At 38.7% G+C, this 20,072-nt stretch overlaps 1 protein-coding gene across 1 annotated transcript in view; it reads right to left on the bottom strand.

Moving 5' to 3' along the window:
- Window positions 1-3,532: 3,532 nt before the first annotated feature.
- elp2 (elongator acetyltransferase complex subunit 2) overlaps window positions 3,533-20,072 on the bottom strand; it is a 29,546-nt gene continuing 13,006 nt past the window's right edge. Inside the window, exons 11-22 of the mRNA XM_042012610.1 lie at window positions 19,524-19,655; window positions 18,721-18,870; window positions 16,479-16,670; window positions 16,264-16,333; window positions 15,963-16,058; window positions 14,479-14,536; window positions 12,056-12,128; window positions 11,625-11,817; window positions 8,486-8,607; window positions 8,201-8,343; window positions 6,300-6,413; window positions 3,533-4,187 (exon numbers count right to left, since the gene is read on the bottom strand). Of these exons, the coding sequence (XP_041868544.1) occupies window positions 3,992-4,187; window positions 6,300-6,413; window positions 8,201-8,343; window positions 8,486-8,607; window positions 11,625-11,817; window positions 12,056-12,128; window positions 14,479-14,536; window positions 15,963-16,058; window positions 16,264-16,333; window positions 16,479-16,670; window positions 18,721-18,870; window positions 19,524-19,655 (1,539 nt within the window). The 3' untranslated portion in view covers window positions 3,533-3,991. The remainder of the gene's footprint in view (window positions 4,188-6,299; window positions 6,414-8,200; window positions 8,344-8,485; window positions 8,608-11,624; window positions 11,818-12,055; window positions 12,129-14,478; window positions 14,537-15,962; window positions 16,059-16,263; window positions 16,334-16,478; window positions 16,671-18,720; window positions 18,871-19,523; window positions 19,656-20,072) is intronic.

The following is a 20,072-nucleotide window of genomic DNA, read 5'->3' as shown; positions in this document are numbered from 1 at the left end:
TTCCCACCCATCCTAACCCCAGATAAGCTCCTTGTTAAAGCTGATACTAATGCATTACCCAGACGTTGGTCATTCTTGTTCCATTATTTGAAAGAAATACTAACAAAATATAACCTGGAAAAGCTTCTCAAATAAGGACTATCTTTATTTTAAAAATATCAAAGTTCTCAAAGAAGATTTTAAAGATAAATTTCTTTTTATCACTACTTCTTAAAGATGCACTATGTAACTTTTAGACCTTAAAACCCTGCATTTCAGACTACTTTGATGGCACAGTAACTTTTACGATGCACATTTCTGGAGTGGTCACGCCCAACAGTGTCCCAAAGCTTAGAAACTATACTCAGATATCATATCTAGCATGCTAGCATGTGGATATCAACAAACCAGCCTTTTCAAATATGCGTTGTGGCTGATTGAGCAAAGAAACATTAACAAAAAGAGGAAAAGAAAGAGGAAAGGAAAGGAACAAAGTAGGAGATAAGACAAGAGTCAACATAAAACTGACTTTTATTGTCTAGAGACAGCTCAAAGTACAGGTAGAATGCAATATGGATGCAGATTTAGTCGTCATTAGGGAAAGCCTCACTAACAAAATGCTGGTGACACAAAATTTTTTCAACTTTATTTATTTATTATTATATTTTTTTTTTATAAGGACTCATTATATGTAAAGTAAGATATTACAAGTATTATTTGTTATAATTTTGATGATTATTGTTTATAGACTATCGAAACCCAAAAATCAAAATCTCAGAAAATTAGAATATTGTGAAAAGGTTCAATGTTGTAGCCTCTAAGTGTCACACTCCAATAAGCTAATTAATTCAAAACACAAGCAAAGGACTCCTGGACATTTAAATGGTCTCTCAGTCTATTTCAGTAGAATTCATAATCATGGGGAAGGTTGCTGAGCTGGCAGTTGTGCAGAAAACCAATATTGACACCCTCCACAAGGAGGGAAAGCCTAAGGTAATTGCAAAAGAAGTTGGATGCTTTCAAAGTGCTGCATCAAATCGCATCAATAAAAAGTTGAGTGGAAGAGAAAAGTGTGGAAGAAAAAGTTGAAACAACCAGCAGGGATGACTGCAGCCTGGAAAAGATCGTCAGGAAAAGACCATTCAAAAATGTAGGAAATGCAAATGTATGTTCAAATGCACACACAACACATCATGTACATGTGAAACTTAGAGGATCCCATAAGCATGAAAAGAGCCTTAAAACCTCTCATGCACACATAAACTGATCTGTATGTAAATGCAGTTTTGTTCATGCATATCAGATGATTCATGTTAATGCATTTAACGATTTGCTTTCACTAAATCATTGCATTTGTGAGGCTGAAGGTGAACATTTTGGGTTTGATATATTAATTTTGTGCAGTTTGTAAGTTGTGCATGAGTAAATTTGTTGTATTCATAATTACTTGATTTGTGTGTGTGTGCATTTGAGCCCACATTTACACACAGAATGGTTCACAAGTTATGCATTACACATGCACAATGAATTAAATCGATTTTCTGTCCACATATAGGGCAAAGTTTGCACGGCTTGTGAACAACCTGTTGCACACATCCTTCCACCTAACATTCTTCCACCTGGAGCTGAATCTATTTGCATGTCAGCCATTGAATCTTCAGCATTGTTTAAAAAGTAGGTATGGAAACTTTGTGCTGTTTACATGTAAGGAGAGAAAAAAGGGTTGGTAACAGATCCTCTTTAAAGAGGACAACATATGCTATTTATGCTTGTTGAAACAGGAAAGCAAGACAAAACTGCTGTAATAACATAACAAACCTTTTGCGCCATAGACCTTGTGCATTGTTATGCACTGTAACTTCAATACAGAAGTGCTACACTTAACAGACAGCAAGCAACCAACATACAGTAATAATTTTCTTCTTAGAATCCCCCCCATGATGTCATTAACAATGAGATATGACTTATTCAAAAACTAAAGTACAGCAGCAGAGGTTACATATAACATACACACACAAACCTGTACACATAAAACTGCCCATAAACCAGAAACTGCTTCTTCTTTATTGAATCTGTATATTTGCTTGCCTCACAAAACTCTGAAAAAGATCGCTTACCTGTTTTTTTAAGTAAAACTCCCAAGGTCTCAGCAACCTTTGTCAGTGCTTTATTTAGTGTGGCACAAGTCACCATTTTAACCATTAATCTCCAGCACACAAATATGTCTAGATGTGGCTTTCAATCCTTCTTCAGTACCACATTATGGCAAGCCAACCTCATCAAGAGGAGTGGTCAAGGGCACACTGGAGAGGACAGCTGAGAGAGAAGCATATGACTTATATGCATTAGTATGCTAGTCAGAGCAAAGAACTCCTCACATTAATGTATTGATGAAAACCAGGATGATCATTCTAGTTTAAATTGAAATACTACAGATAATAATTCAGTAACTACTTCACATTAAACAAAAGTGGAAAATCCTGTGATAAATAGCAGGTTTGTCCCCAAACCTCATTTCATGGTTTAAAAAAAGAACCATTTCTTGAAGGAACACCTGCAGCAGAGGTTGATTGATGCCACCACACATACCAGGATATGTGATTATAGAGAGTTATAGCCAATAGTAACAATCTCCTGCAGATAAATTTATAGCTGACATATAATGACAGCACACCTGACTGAGCCCTCTGTAAATCTACAGCATGGATTGTCCTTGTGAACTCTGTTCAAATACCTACCAAGTTCCCAAAAAGCAAAGATATCCTGAACTGAACTCTGCAGCATATGACAGCCATGCAGTGGATTACCTGAATCTGCTCCAATGATTAATATCCTTGGTTTATAGCTGCTCTAATTAATATTTCATTTTAAAAGTGGATCAAATAACTGTGCAGTTTACAAGATGTTATTTGCTACAACACACCTGCTGAAAAATAAAATCCATTTACTAGAAATTTATCAGTTCATCGTTTGACATTATAGTCTGTAATTTTTCTGTTTTGAATCTCATTACTGTCATTTTTACTGACAGCAGACATGAAAATGCTATGCAAAAACGACAGATCGACTTCCACAGTGTTAAATGACAAAGTCATCAAATAGCTGGTGAATGTAAAGACAATTTTAAAAGCTGTCGAACAGAAAATATGCTCTGGAAATTGAGAACTAACAAAAGCTAATTGACTGATGTTTAAAAAAAAAAACATCCAGGTCAGATACTGAAAACTTGCTTAGGATACTCTGGATAGTCTGTTTCAATTTCTATTATCATTGCATGATTAAGCAACTACTTACTTTAGCATGATTTCTATCTGTAAAACATAACTTTTGACTGTCTGTAGGTCATTTGATCATTCAGCAAAATTATGCTGTGTGTGTAATATTTATGTCCAATATACTCAAGTCATGAATGGGATCAAACATGCAATGAAAGGTGTGGCTCCTGTTGTGTAACAGGAATCAGTGAGGCATCCAGGTCTTATTTAGAAAAAAACAGTTTTGTCGTTTTTAATTATTTTTCATTTAATTTAAAGACGATTCAACAAACCGTTTCAAAACAAAAGATTTAATTAGTTGGTCACAAGTAACAACATTTGACTCTTATTTGCATTTCATAAAATAAGAGACAAAAGAATGGCTGAGATCTTTCTGATTTGTTATTTGAAGAATTCAGTCCACCATATAAACATGTCCTTAGATAACCTGTGAGTATGCAGTCTGTGTTGACATCCAGCAATGTGTTATTCTCTAAATCTAAAACACTGAGGTGTCCAAGCAAAATACCATCTTGCAGTGATGGTTATTTTCACCATTCTGCTTTGTGCAGACAGACTGCAGGGCTTGTGTGCTGTGGGGTTGTCCTATGACTGACCCATGACTTAACTGGCTGTCGCATGGATTGAATAGTTCGCCATCGAGCAGCTGTGCCCTTGGTGCCCCATACAGGCCTGTGGCCCTCAGTCCAAGCATCTATCTAGACTTGAGAGACATAATAGTGTCAGTGTTGGTGGTGCTAAAGAGACCGTTTGTTGATGTTGAAGATTTTGACAGAATGGTCAACACTGGCACTGGCAAGTTGGACCCAGGAGCTCTCGTCCTCAACTTCACTCTCTCTGTCACTTTGTCCAATCCGCTCGCTGTTCTCTCGACCGGCTCTACCAGCCCTGGGCCTCCAGCGGAGTCGCTTGACTGCCAAAGAATGGCTTTGTCTGCGAAAAGGACGTGCAATGATGAAAGGAAACAACATTCTAAATGTGGACAAAAAGCTACCATACATGCTTTACAGCAGTTATATGTCTCCCTTTCAAATGAAAATATTCAGATAGATTTAAAAATACTTTACTACTACACTGTTAGCCACAACAGAAAAAAGATGAGACCCATCAAATAGTCAAAACTGAAATAAGTATGGTTGTAAATGGCACTGGAGCTTGTCTGAGTCAGTGGCCTTCTAATACACACCTACTGTAAAAGCACATGACTGTATTTGGCCTCCTGAGCTCCACAGATAATGACCGATGTGGCGTACAACACAGAAACACACTCAATACCGGCCCATTACCTCTGTCCTAACTAGGGATAGGAAACGAAAACAGGTTCCACTCTGGAGCTGGTTCCAAATCTTCCGAAGCATCAGAATCATGCACCACTGTGTGTATCTATGCCAGTATCTGCGCTAACAGGTGCTGGCCAGCTCACTGACTACAAATAAACAATGTTGGACATGCGGGTCTGTTTGTTGCCAGAAGAGGCGATCCAGATCATGGCTACATTTTACTGAGAAACATGACAATGGCACATGTTCTAGTTCCTGTATTGGAAAGACCAATAATAGTCCTCTCCTCTGCTCCTTATCTTCCATGTATAAAGATATAACAGTGCTGGCATCATTAACGTATTTCTCTTCTCTCAGCAGGTCTTCCTGGCTAAAAGTTGCGGTGTCTGTTGGTCTCTCTTTGCCATCCTCTCCACCCCAACCAGTCAAGGCAGATGTCTGCCTGTCTGAGCTGGTTCGGCTGAAGGTTTTTCCTTCCTGTTAAAAGGGAGTTTTTCCTTTCCACTGTCACCTCTTGCAAGCTCATGATGGGGGACTGTATTGAAGTCAAGATCGGATGCAATCTGTTGGTTTTCCTTAACTAGGCTATTATTTATTATGATTTAGCTTGAACTGATTTGTCTGTAAAGTGCACTGAGATGACATTGTTGTGAAGTGGCACTATACAAATAAAGTTGAACTAAATAGTAACAGATAATAGGACAGACCTATATTCTTGCATGGAGGAGTACGCAGCCTGATCACTACTCTGCTCTGTGCTCCATATGTGAGTAGAGTACACTTTGGAGGTCCGTATAATGTGAAGATTCTTTTAAATCAGTCCAGTCGTCACATTAATGGAATAACTTCCTGCTTTCTGTGGATGGTAGGAGTTTTCCTCCTACTGGTGAAAATATTCCTGCTGTATCTCTGTCTGGAGGTTATTAGCAGCTAATTAATTCAGCACTTAGCTCTCGTGTAGCCACAGGTGTATCTATGTGCTCTATGTAGGCTCGAGTCGGGCACGTTGTTAATAAAATCCAGTCTGAGTGAAGTGTTAAAACAGTTATGGTGGGTGATGTGCGTATTTTACAAAGTGTTTTTTGTGTGCACATTGAGAAATTACATGCAGTCGTGAAAATAAGACAGATATCATACTGTTTAGCTGTTTAATAAAACGATAGTGTAAAACTGTGCTGGAGTAAAAAAGTTTAAAAGCAATTCATTTAGAAGCCAGATAATAGAATTATGGCTCATTTATTCATGTGGTGAACGTGTTACAGGGTTAAGTGGCAGTATTTCATTAGCAAGTGTCACAATACCCCAGTCAGTGTTTATGTTACTGCATTCTGGGATGACTGAATGCATACACTATATATATATATATATATATATATATATATATATATATATACACTACCGTTCAAAAGTTTGGGGTCACTTTGTCATGGGATTCAATAGGGAAGTGACCCCAAACTTTTGAACGGTAGTGTGTATAGAACTGGATCAATAGCCAGAATTGCAAAATAACTGCATTGATATCAGTAACATCTTATCAAGTCCCATCCCTTGTCCTGAGTGTTGCCTTCGTTAAAGGAAGCAACCATTTACTCCATCAGTCTTTTGTCTTTTTCTGCCACAACATAACAAAAAGCTTTACCTCTCAGCAGATATCAAGCTGAAGCCAAACCACTCTCTATGTGACAAATTGCCCCATTATATGTAATGTCAGGGCCACTGGAGGCCTTCAAAATTGTAGTTGATAAACTTGACATGATAAGGATACGATGTGTCAGTTTCTCCACAGCTGGTCCAGTCACCCCCTCCAGCAGCCTCCTGGCCAGGTCTCCACTTGTACAGCAGGATCTTTCCACACTCCAGGCCAACTGCAAGCAGGTAGCTGTGGAACAAATGAGCGCATATACGTGATTTATTATAGTCCAGGCACTATTTTTACATAACTTTGGTCAAAATGAGTCATGCTGACAAAAATCTACAAAGCAAAGTCACAAATGGGACACAATTAAATGTGAGGACAAATATCTTCAAAGTAAAAAAAAAAGTTTGTTTTTGAATAAGAAGTTTTACATGCTTATTTTGCTAACACTGCCAGCTGACTTTACCATTTGATATTCTTAATGTATCGTAATCTTTTCATTCTTTGTACCTACAGGCTGTAATTCACTATTTACAAACTCAAAAAATGCAACGCAATGGTGCGCCACTCTGAAGATGACCTTAACCACTTAAGACAGAGGCAGACATGTACCAGCCTACTGTACCTCAAGAAACTTCTGGTGTTCTTGCACTCATAGTGAAATTAATCCCAGCTGTGGAGCTGCAGCTAATGAATTTGTGATTTTGATAAAACATAACTGTCATAAAGATGAAGCTTCGTTGCTCCAACACAATTGAAAAAAAGGCCAAGACTGAACATTTAAATCGGTTCATGTGAACGTTATCGTTTTTTAATCACCTGAGCTGACAAGCACGCTGTATGGATTTCCCAAGTATAGTTATTCCCCCTCAGCCACCTCAGCCTGTCAAGGACAAAACCAAGCACTTCTATAGGGCAGAGAACTCTCTTGCAGGATTATAGATGGCCTTTTAATGATTCCGAGCAACAACATTATTGCTTATTTATGATGAATGAAAGCTTTGCTATGCTATTCTCATATCTCCACCCCTTACCTGTAAATATCAGCACATACCCAGAAAGTAGTCCGATGTTTAAATATACAAGAATTAGCTCATGATAACATGGACACCAGTAGTTTCAATTAAAACGTCTGTCAGACGTTTGTCGGGGAACATTCCTCTAGTTTGTATCTTTTACCAGGGTTCTAATGTGTGTATCGTCTTAAATAAGTAATGACTCATTTCTACAGAAAGACTGTACATCTATAGCAATAAATTAAGCGATAAATGCTGACATTACCCTTGACCTTGCTGAATTTTGGTTAAGTTCTGGGAAAAAACTTCAACATCTGTTTCTTTACCTTGTGTGTTGTTGATTTTCTTGCCTATGTTTTCCTTATTAGCAACAAGGGATTTACCATGAAGTTTCACCAGGTGAATGTTCACATTAGTCCTGCTACCAACCGTCTTTTATAAATGCACTACAGATTTTAGTCTAATGTTCCTTCTTCTTATGAAAACCAAAATTATTTCCAGACATTCAATTTGATGGTGCATTGTAAACCATGTCAGCATCACGGTCAGGTGTGTGATTGGTTTTTAACTCAAAAGAAATGACGGCTGACGTACTGTATATGCTGCTCTCAACACTTTATCTGTGTCAGGGTGTAGGTGGGTAATTCGAGTAAAACACTGCTTAAAAGAAGTGCAGCTTTGCTCATTCACTATAGTGGCAGTGCAGACCTACTCTGATTTTTACTCCAATGTTTATGCAGAAATCTTGGTTGATCCTTATTAATCTGTACAGCCCTCATTAAAAGTAACAAGCCTCTATGGAGAAAATGTAGCTAGTGGTGTTAAAATGTATTATGTAAAAGTAAAAATCATCAGAACAATAGGTCACAGATGGACTAATTAGCCTTAAGAGAGAATAAACAAATATATCTGATACAAGAAGGCAGTGAAACATAAAACTGATCCAGGACAATGTTCTTAATGTTTATAAAGTACATCTGACCAATACAGAGAAACATAAATGTGTGTGTGTACCTGTGGCCAGAGCAGAGAACAGGGCAGAAAGCTACAGCCGTAGCAGAATCTCCCACATCCAAGATAGAGGAACATGGTTTAATTTCCACAGGAAGCTCAGGTTCTTCAGAGCAGTCCAGTCTGCAGGGGCCCCACACTATCACCTACACACACCCCCACCACACACACACACCTTTGTATGATTAATTTGTTATGTTTACTATTCGAAAAGCAGCTCTGCTAACTTTATTACCTTCAAACTAAATATTTTCATGTCTCAGAATTAAGCCAGCATGGGAAGATTACCTTCTTGTCCCTGCTGGATGTCACAAAGTACTTGCTGTCGGGGCTCCAGTCACATGACCAGATAATTCGACTGTGCATGGCTGTGTCCTTCCCTGTGTGTGCGTGCAGAGAGAACAGAGGCTCTGCAGGGAAACAAACAGGAACAGAGATGATATAAAATTGAATTCCTACACAATACTAGAGTGTTATCAGCCAAACAACACAACATATATTTTGTCACATTACATTTGTCTCTTTTTCAGCAGAGGACGAGCTGGTAGTAAAAACTCTGTTATGATTATTGCACTATGACATCAGCACGTCTAGATTCCTGCCTCGCTGCTTTGTGGTCACAGAGCCTCTCCAGGGCGACAAATAAACAGCCCAACAAGACAGAGAACCTCATTCCAGCCCTCCGTTTCAGTCAGTTTTGGTTTATGACCTGCTGCTGTTTATTTCCCCGACCTAAGTCATTTCAGGCCCCAGATTGGTTTTCTCCAGAGAGCTTGTTTGTATGCTGCTGGCAGCCACCTGTCTGTGTGTCGGCAGCACTCATGCTCGCTGCACACACAAAACTGAGCTGGCATGTGCATGCAACTGTGAAACCTTGGTGTCACTGCAAAAGACTGAGTGAACCACTGCATGTGTCTGTGTGCTTACAATACACTCCTGCTGTTAAACACTTGTTTGAGGGTGTTTTGTTTGGGACAAGTGTTCATCTTTAACCATTGGCAGGAATCTGAGGGGCAGAGATGAAGTCCAGATGTAAATAAAGTACAACAAAACAGCAGTACATATGAAAGACTACACAGATGAGATTGAACACTGTGCAAAAATGAAAAAACAAAAAGGTAAGGTAATGGTGTCCCTTATAAATGAGGCCAGGTTGTTCGACTTACAAGGGCAAGGTGGAGGTGGAAAAGGAAAAGGAAGGGAGGAGGACATGCTGAGACAAAACAGGTAGGAGGCAGAAAATGTGTGAATAGAGGGAGTCAGTTTGTTTGATCAGCACAGACTTCATTTAACCTTCCATCGTCTAGCCAGCGAGGCTGTGTGCATGCTCTTCACAATCACCTTGAGTGATTCAGCAGCCAACCAGAGCAGACGGGACCCCCGCCAACTCCACCCCTCCATTCTAATAAACACACACATACACACACCTACACACACACACAGTCATGCCCTGGTGCAGTCTGCCATAGAGCACAGAACTGGTTATCCTCTGTCAATGCAGATTAAGACTATAAAGCAGCCAACAGAAACATTAGATGCTTTACCAGGTGGAGGTGGGAAGTAATCCTTTGAGTTTACTTGTCATGCTCTGCTCATTTCGAATGCAGGAGTATGTCATTTGTCTGAGTCAGGGTGCTGAGATTCTCTCATATAGACAAACTCAGCAGGAACACACACTTGTTTACAACAGTGGTCCTTAAACAGCTAGAGGACATCGGCCAGCAGAAATACTGATTCAGTGTCAAGACTGGTTGATTTATTTGTTTCAGATTTGAAGTATTAAATTGGGTTACCTGCAATCTAGTCTCAAATTTAACAAACTTGTTTGTACTGTGCTACCTCTGTGATGGATCTAAAGTTATAACATTGTCATTGACACATATGTTTAGATAGTAAATCAGACAGTTATTTCCCCTACATCTGCCACAAGGTCCAACTTTTTTCAAGCTATTCTGGAAAATTTAACTAATTAAATTAAAAAAGTTAAAAGTTTGGAGTACTATAAATAAAGCAAGGATCTGGTTAGAAACAATTCCATGATTGTATTTTAAGTGAATGCATATGCAGGGCAGTAACACAAAAAGAATAAAATCCATTTACTGTAACCTCTTCTGCCTTTAGCATAGCACATTTTTGCTAGCTAGCTTGCATCTGGTGAAAGTGTGCAGACTTTTTCCAGAAAGCACACTGTAAATCCACAGATAAGGTCTGGAAAACTATCCCTCATGTGTCTGCATGTGATATAAAATTGTATATTGAAGCTTGTTGAAAAAGACGTACAAAGAAAGATTCAAAGCAAGGTCCATGTGAGGTCACGTCACAGAATGTTGTGCCTGTTGCCTACCTCAAGAAAAGGTGATAGTTTTTTTTCCATCATGATCTTGATGTGAAATGAATGAAAATACGGAAAGATTGGAGAAAAAAATGTTTTGTTTTTTTTTATTTTCAACAAAATCTGCAGATTCTGCTCATCTTGGTGTTTTGTCATTTTTACTTTCCTTCAGTGACTAACTCAGATTTTTATTCATATTGACGGTATGCTGTCACCATCTGCAAAGTCTGCTTCAAAGAGTTATTTCCTGTAAGAGAAGACGTAGCTCCTTAGCTGAATAAAACACTTTTATCTGTAGTTCAGGCTCTTGTTTCCAGACTTCAGACTCATCAACACCCCCCAAAAAAGTTCTAATAACTACAACGGAAGACAAAAATGAGTAAAAAGCAGAGTGTTGGCAATAAATGAAAGCAGGCTGATGAAATGTGTACATTTCAAATGATATAAGAAAACAAATATTCTTTCCATTAATAGTTGCTTTTTTGACTGGTTTCAATCAAAGCACTGGTTCAGCTCTTCATAGTATTAATTAATTAGAGGAGTCCTTCCAATAAGCCCAACTCGACTTGGAATTCAATTTAGAACAAATCCGCTCAGTGGGTTTACCTTATTTTAATTATAATTAATTTGAATTGGGATCACTGATATCTGCCAGAAGGCTCCAGTGTTGTCTTTTTGTCTTGAAATTCAATCAAACAGATTTTTAATTAAACTAAATTTGTTGGCAAAGCACCATGACGAACTGTTATCTCATTCAGAGCCTCGTGGTTATAAGCCTCTGTCAACCAGTTTCAGTTACCATGCGTCCGTCCTGGCTCATAAATGTGTGTAATAAGACCTGTTAGGTGCATTTATTTTTTTTTGTTTGCCAATAAAAATGGTTATGACAACACAAAGTTGCAGTCATGACAGATGCTTCAAGATATTGATGTTGCAGTACAGATGTTGATGCTTTGCACTCATCTTCACATCGCAACAAGATTTTATTTGTTTATTTATTTTTGTATAGAACAGTGTGATGTTACAGATAAGTTGGCCTTTGGGATATATAATATCATCACTTCATCATTGTGAAATTTTGTTGTCCGTTCTCACCTGGGCTTTCTGCTGTGGGCAGGCTCCGCCTCCATAAAGACCAGGTGCGATCTCTGGAAACAGCCAATAGGAACTGAGCATCAGGTGAGAAGCCCATCTGGGTAACAGTGAGTGAGTGACACGGCAACATCTGGAACTGACGCCATGTGGTTGTACTCCACAGCAGCACTGCAGCGTGCTCGGCTTTAGATGCCTGGTGAGACAGTGTAAGTTAGTTCTTTAGTGCGAATTTCACAGCCTGAGAACACGTGTTTTCATTGAGGGTTTCATTCCTTGTTTTTTTGTTTGTTTTCCCCCATACAAACAAGGTGACATTGTATTTATAATAATATCTGACTGACAGCACAGCTAAACTTGCCATCTTCTCTAAATTAATGCCCTTTGTATTCTAACCGTTACATGGAGTACGGCCTGGGTCTTATCACACTGACCTTGCATGCAGACGCAACCACTGTTCTTGTGCTGTCAGATGCGAGGCAGAACATTTCAAAGCCATGTCCGTACCTGTGGACAATGAAGGACAATCACACAGAGACTATTCATTAACAGTCAAGATATTTATGGAAGGTCAGACAGGATTTTTGAGAATTGAAAGCAGGCGGTACAAAAAGTCAGCTCAATTAAGCATTCACTTATTCCAAAGCGTCAGTCACCATTGTCACTTGAAGACAGGTAAATAATTAGAGGTTGAAATTAACATACTGATCTGTAATGACTAGTTCTTCTCCTGCTGACAGAGATAAACAATGATGATGAAGGAACCAATCACTCACAGCCTAATTGCTTTTAGTTTGCCATCACCTGGTAATTTCAAAATGTCAACTAAATGAAATCACAGTCTTCAACTCAGTGGGAAAAAAAAATCATTTTTTACTAGGAAGCTTTCAAACACTGCAGCAATTTGGCCATGACTGCAAGAGCATTATTTATGCCACAAAAATAATTTGTCCACTTACTCATTTTAATGTTTCTATTAAGCAATGAATGATTCAGGAGGTGAAGCCAAATGGAGGCAGAAAAACACTCTTCAACACACACAATGTCCACACCTCAAATAAAAGGCCATGCCATACGTCATGTTTATGGCGGATTGACTGGTAAATGGATTTAGCATTGGCAACAAATGGAGGCGATATATTCACCCTGGAGAGGAGGCTCATGGGACAGCAGGAAACTGGATTCTGATTGGCTGATAGATAAAAGGGGCCAACAATGAAGAGCCTTGGGAAATCCATCATTTTTAGATACGAAAAATCCCTCTGGGCAAAACCTAACAATTCCAACTGGAAATGCTACTTAATTAAGAGACACATGAAAGCTCTTTATAAAGGAAAAGTACATGAAATACAAATAATTGTGATTATGTAGCACACTTCATACACAAGGTTTTCTTTACATTACTAGCCACACTGTTCAATTTCAGTTCGAGAGAGATCAGATTAGATGGTTCATAATAATAACTGCAAGTGTTTTACAAATGACAATCATGTGAATGCAATACATGTGCATCAGAAATGATATTTGTTCGGCTATACAGTCAAAGAGTTTGAAGAATAAGAGAAGCCAGAAAGTTTTTTAGGTGGCTGCTGTTAGCAGTGCTGTATGAGTATTACTTTACTTTGCTGGTGACATGCCATCTTGTTTGGTTTGCACTTAGTGGGATGATAACTGTCTAAACAGGTCAATGACCTGAAACACAGCCGTGGGCTACATAAAGATTAATTAACAAAGAGAGTGAAGCCTACACAACTGTATAACCAAAGCATAGCTCTGATGCAGTGGAAGTGATTAGATTGAGTCTGATATGACCAGAAGCATCAGTCAATAGAAGTAAACCAAGATGGCAATATTCCAATACAGGTCTTATTGACAAACATGAACATATGTAGAGGACCACCCGACTTCTTATACAATGTGGGCTGTAACATTAGAAGTAACCAAGATGCTGGAGAGATAAACAAGATGTTAGGAAACTGAATGTAAACATATCATCTATAAAGATGCAGAGTACTTCATTCTTTCAATATTGGACTTTTGTAGAGCAAAAATGTAAATATTACTGCTGTTGTCACCTTTAAATAACCATAAACTTAGCCTTGCGTGCGATTAATACACATTCAACATCAGTAAGTGCACTTTGGAGACTGTTAATGAAGTGTTGGCGAGCTGTGATGGTTCAGCAATATTAAACAATAGTGTATCGTCTATGGAGAAAATTTCATGGCAGGTAGATGATCATGCTTATCTGTTGAGAAAGTAAAGGGTCTGGACTTGATTTTAAAATTTGATGCTGTAAACTAGCAAAATATGGTCAACCAGACTCCAAATGCAAAGAAAACAGGCCATGCTCAGGTTGCAAAAAAAAGATTCATTAGAGAGATAGTGGAAACATTAGCAATGGCTAAATCAGCAAAGACATCGGCGGAGTCAGCAACGTCAAAAGACACAAGCTTCAAACTATTTAGAAGCTCTATAAAAGAAAAGTTGTTATTTTTGAAAACTTTAAAAAGCCAAAGTAGAACATTACTTGAAGACATGAAGCTATCACAAAACTGTAACAAAAAAGAAAAAGAAAAATCAGGAACAAATAACCGTGGATGGCCTGATGCTCCATAAAACATAAACCGTAAATCATGCAATGTGATGGTATGGGAATGCATGACTTATATGCCCATAACATCACATACTGATAAAGATTAGACAGGAGAAGGAGTGTAAAGCGATGCATTACCTGTTCACAGATTTAGTTAAATACTTAATGGTCAGTAACATCTTAAACATACTACACAAGCAATGCAGAAGATTTTTTTAGGATACAGATGTGGAATATTTTACACAAGCTTTAGGTACTCACAGCTTCTGGACCTCTGGCCAAAGTGTGTTCTGGAGAAGATGATCCTCTGGTGGTGGCTCTGCACATACACACACACAGACACCAAGATATGCAAAGAGTCTCTGAAATCCTTACACAGCTGCCACTTTCAAAGTCCTGAACACAGAGCTGTTCTAAAAATCAAATACAATCGGTTCCAATATATTAAACAAGGATTACACCCGAGTGAATATTATAATTTCCTTCCTTTAAATCCCTGCACTGTTAATGAGAGACAGAGAGGACCCTGAATATGTGCACAAATGTTAGAAGCACATCATTTAAAAGGGATAATGAAAGAACATAAGTACCATAAAGAGAGACAGTGAGAGAAATAATAAAGAAAAAGCTACATGCTAGACTGGGAACAAGATGATCGCCTAGAGAAAAAATTCTCTCACATTCTATTCTCTTTGTATATAGCTTGATGAAATCCTTAGCCCTAAAACCTGCCGCTTTTCTTCCAAAAAAGCTATTTGAAACCACTGCAGCTTTATCTTCAATTCTTCACAGCTGCAGGTTTTAAGGGGGATCAAATCTAGCCACAAGTCAATCCTCCCCCCTCCAACAGATCTGTACAAGCAAAAACTTTGCCTGCAAACTGTATGTGATGGAAAGCTACGCTCCTCATCTCATTGGTTACAGTTATTGGTCACCCACTCCCCATTTAGCTTAATTGTTCATTTCTCTCCCTGCCAGCAGAAGCCAAAATAACAAGTGAAAATGTGTTAACAACAGTTTCCACACTTGGTTGATCTCCACACAGCCTAGGGTCATCAACACTTAAATTTTGCAATCACATGAGCCTGCTTTCTAATTAGCATTGTAGATTAAGAAGTAGCTTCAATCATGCTGATGACAGCCCTTGACACCCTCTAGCCCAGGGGTTTTAAAATGCTGCAGGTTTTTTTCTCCATTTAACTCTTGTTCATTTCCAATCTGTCCATTTCTTACAATTAGTTTGTTTCTTCTTTTTGTCTATTTTCTCTTCCTCTGTCCTTACTCAAAGAAACTTTCCTTTAAAAACCCTGTTTGTTATTCTCACATTTGAGATATTTTTGAGTCACATTGCCCTGTTCCTAAGGTTTTTTTTTTATTGCTTTTGCTCCAATCACTGCCCCCTGCCAACTCTTCTCCATCTTTTATTCCCAATCACTCTTTTCCTGCTGAAATACCATCAGCCTCCAGCAGATCTTAGACAATGTGGACTCCAGATGTTGAGCAATAACTAAGTGTCCATCTGGCTGCATATCATTGTCTCTCATATGAATAACTGGCGACAGGCAGACAGGAAGTCTTAAATGTGTGCTGAGGCTACTCACAGGATGGCAATGAGGAACATAAATCATATTTTTAAACTGCATATTAAGATAGGGATTCCCTTTGGCTTCAAAATTACTCAATAGAAAGTTTAAGCACATTTTATGGAAGACTATGATATTTCCATTTATGCAGCTTTACTGTACCCGTCAGGTTGAGTGGGTGGAAGTAAGACTCCTGGTATTGGTCGGATATACTATTGAACTGCTTCTCTTCTTCATTGGTTTTTGGGACAAGGTCACCTGTAAATTAAAATTACTTGGCAATTTTATTACATAAAAAGAATGAAAAAAAAATACAGAATAAACTGAAAAATGGCACAGCAGTGTTAAAAGTTTTGTGGGGGGTGAAATTGAGTTTTGAATGAAAAGTGATTATCAGACAAAACTTGGCCCCAATATGAGCTGTGAAAGATTTGGTGAAGTGCTGAAAAATGACTCTCTTTACCTGGAAATACAGCCTTGTTGGACAGACCTAGGGCAGGTGTGCTGGCTCCTTCTGGAAGGTTGGCAGAGTCCTGGCAAAAATCAGACATATAAAACAGGAGAGACATTCACAAATCAAACAATTCTGCAGAAAATTTTAAGTAGATGTCATAGTTTATTTTACACACAGTGGAGAACATTCAGTCGGGATCTGATTCTAGGAGAGATTGCACTCACGCTGGATATCAGCAGCTCTTCTTTTGAGGTCCCAGAGATGTTTGCAAAGTTTTCCACAAAATTGCGAGGAGCCTGGAACACTCTCAGGACTTTCTCATCAGCCCCAGACACAAACTGAAACCTCCCGACCATGGCCAGACACTGCATGTCGTATCCGTGGATCTGCGGCCGCGAGATTTCATGCCAGGTTGCCTGCAGTGACAAAAGACGGCAAAAAATATGTTTAAAAAAAATGTAGATCTGCTCGTATGTTTGCCAGTGGAAGCCTTAGTTGACAGATCTCAAATTTGGCTTTGCTTTCTTGGCCCTAAACTGCGCTAAAAAGCAGGCAAAACAAACTAATGGCTCTTCTATTCAAGAAGCACATTTCCAGCTTTAAAAGAGAAAAAGGTTCACACTGTTGGGGAGGTCGGACAGCTCCAATACAGTTACCAGATTTTCATCTAACAAAGAAAGTTGAAATGTTTTTCACAATATGATGAAAGGTGGAATAAATCAATTTGAGTAGATCAAGTCCACTGTCCTTCCCTCAGAAAAATATATGACTGCTTCTGTGGAACTCTTTTATTACCTAGACACAGTCTAATAAAATTCAATCAGTGACCAAAGCTAAACATATTTTAGCAAACACAGCTAGCAGAATACATATTAGCCTACGAATACATCCCACAAAGGTTAATATGCCTCCCATTTGTTGGGAGAAGAGCAGCATGCCCAGTAACCATCGTTAACAGGAGACTTGAAGTAGAGCAGCAACTGCAAAAAAATTATGCCAAATATGTGAAGAGCAGCATGCCCTCTGTTTTACATATTTTCTAATGAATTTATAGCTGTGTAGACTCAGAGTTATTTTTCTTTTGATGGGAAATAGCTGTATTCTAATGATATCGCTATAGGAAAGAAGATAAATTGAAAAGCATGTTTAATATTGACAGTGCATTCCTAGTATCCATTACAGAAGCCAGTACCTGGGATTTGTTCATAAACACCTAAGATATTTCTCAACTTCCACTACAAGGGCACCTATCCCTTCAATCTCTCTGGTGGAGAAGGCCACTAATGGGAAAGTTAAAATTTTATGTTAGTGAAAATTAATAACTTTGTTTCCCAAGGTTTTAGGGTGTTTTCACATGTGAAAGTCCACACAATAGTCCCAGCTAGCATTTATGTTATTTATGTTGTCCACAACAGATCCTGTTATGTTTAATGAGACTGCATTTTATGCAAGCAAACCAAATAACTTGACAACCTGTGTTTGGTTCTCATCACCTAAATAATCCCAGGCTCCCTGAACTTTACACTGACTGGTTCAGAACAGGTTAAACTTGTGTCCATTTGAACTGATCAAGACAACTTAACAGGATTATTTCATCGCCACTGTAATATCATCAAGACATTACTACCTAGAGTACCAGTTTAAATTACAGATCTTAAGATTTGTTTGAATTTACCAAATGAGTGCCATTACACATCAGCTGTTGCCAATAAGCAAGGAGGCAGAACTGCAAGTAGTCCTCTGGGGCTTGGCAACTATGCTTCAGAGGAATAAAACCTGCTGACATCTGGTACCATCTGACTCTTGAGTATAAATTGAAGGTATTTAATTGGCATTCTGTCCTGCATCAAATGACTGCTATAAATGCAGGCCCCAGCTCAGCTCCAATGAAAACATGATAGTTTTTACTGAGATTGCTGAAGTCAGGACAACAAAAAGAGCTAAAGTAGCAATCTAGCCTAATTATTTCATAGAGCAGGGGTGTCCAGCTCCAGTCATTGAGGGTCACAATCCTGCAGGTTTTGGATGCGTCCCTGCTACAACACAGCTGACTCAAGTTAATGAGTTACCATGCAGAACTTCATAGGCTGTTAGATCCATTTAATTTGAGACAGGTGTGTTGGAGCTGGAAACATTGAAAACCTGCAGGACAGCAGCCCCCATGGCCCATTGTTGAACACCCGTCATAGGGACGTGATTATCAGAACAGCGACTTGTAGGACAAAGCGTAGCTCCATCCCCCTTCATGTTGTTGTAGTGACACACTTATCCTCAAGCAATAATTTTAACCTTCTATGAAGTTATGATAAACCTGCAAAAACATGCAACAGTCTTTACTTTAATCAGCTTGTTTTAGTGCAGTGGTTCCCAAACTGGGGGGCAGGCCCCCTAGAGGGGTGCATGTTTGCATCACTTTTGATGCAAACTGCAAACACAACTGACGTACCTTTGACTTCATTTTCTTACCTGTTTGCTGTCTTGCTTCTTCCATGGAGTGAACAGTCTGGTGGTCTGGTCTGAGCTCACAGTAAGGATAAACTCACCCTCGGGATCCCAGCTCAGGTCTTGGACTGCATTAAAGTGACCTGATATGACAACTCCTGGTCTCCACCCTCCCTGAATGAACAACATTGTAATAATCAAGTAACAAATTTCTAAACATTCATCCCTGCTGCTTAATGGTGAGCTCCATATTGGATGTTATGACGTAGCGGTTTACTGTATTGAAGAAACAACTGAGAAGTTGATCTTCACTGAAACGTCTGAGTAAGAACCTTCTGAACTTAGTGGGACATTGAACATCCTCTCTTCTTTAGAGAATCCCAATAAGCCAATCAAACTGAGTGGCAGACAGATACTTGGTGTGACCAAATATCTAATCATTGTACCACAGCATGGCATGGTAGGAATGTTAGCTTCATTATGCAAAAACTTAAATTTTTTATATCATCATTTTCATATGATTGATGGAGAAATGAAAGGGCTCATGACATCATAATTTTAAATTATACCACATTGTCTCAATAATCCACCATGTTTAATTTTTTCCCCTTTCTTTTTAAGTTTAAACCCGATTATTTCCACATTTTCCCTCCCTAGACTGGTCCACAGACTCTTCAGACTGGGCCTCACAAAACTTATCGGATCAATTTTCACTTTTCTACAAAGTTCGCCAAAATGGCTTTCTAATGGGTAATTATATCTGAGTAAATTCCAAACACATCAGCATTACTTTGATTTTAAACTTAAGGTAATAGTGACCATCTCACCTCTTTGTCTTGGTCCTTGCACCAGAGATGCAGTGCTCCATGAAAAGCATGAGCGACAATCATGGAGCCATCTGGACTCATCTGGCAGCCATAAAAGCCCAGAGTGTTTCCACCCACCTCCCCTACACGCACCTGGTGTTAAAGAAAAAAAAAAACATGTTGTTAGGACAATCATTGCTTATCATACCCAACAACACATTTGTCTTTTAAACACATTTGTACATGATAGATAAATCAGGTGGATAAGAACAATTTGACTCCAGGTTAGTCCTTGGCTCGCTGCAGACAAAGATGAAACAACAGCTGTTTCTTGGAGATACGAGTCTTGCTCTCATCCTGCATGCAATCAGGCTAATTTGTTCTGGCAAATACCTTGACTTGGTATAGATCTAATAGCTGACATTTATAGACAAAGAGTGACAAGTAAAAAGTAACATGTCAAATTTGTTTTCAGTTTCTCTCCAAGACTCATTAAGTAAGAGAATCCATAATGGCAGACAGAAGAAGAGAGGAAAGAGGAAAAGAAACTGAAGCTTAGGCTGATTATTC

This window comes from Melanotaenia boesemani, chromosome 17 (genome assembly GCF_017639745.1).
Source record: "Melanotaenia boesemani isolate fMelBoe1 chromosome 17, fMelBoe1.pri, whole genome shotgun sequence".
NCBI lineage: Eukaryota > Metazoa > Chordata > Actinopteri > Atheriniformes > Melanotaeniidae > Melanotaenia > Melanotaenia boesemani.
This window is presented reverse-complemented; position numbering and strand designations above follow the sequence as displayed.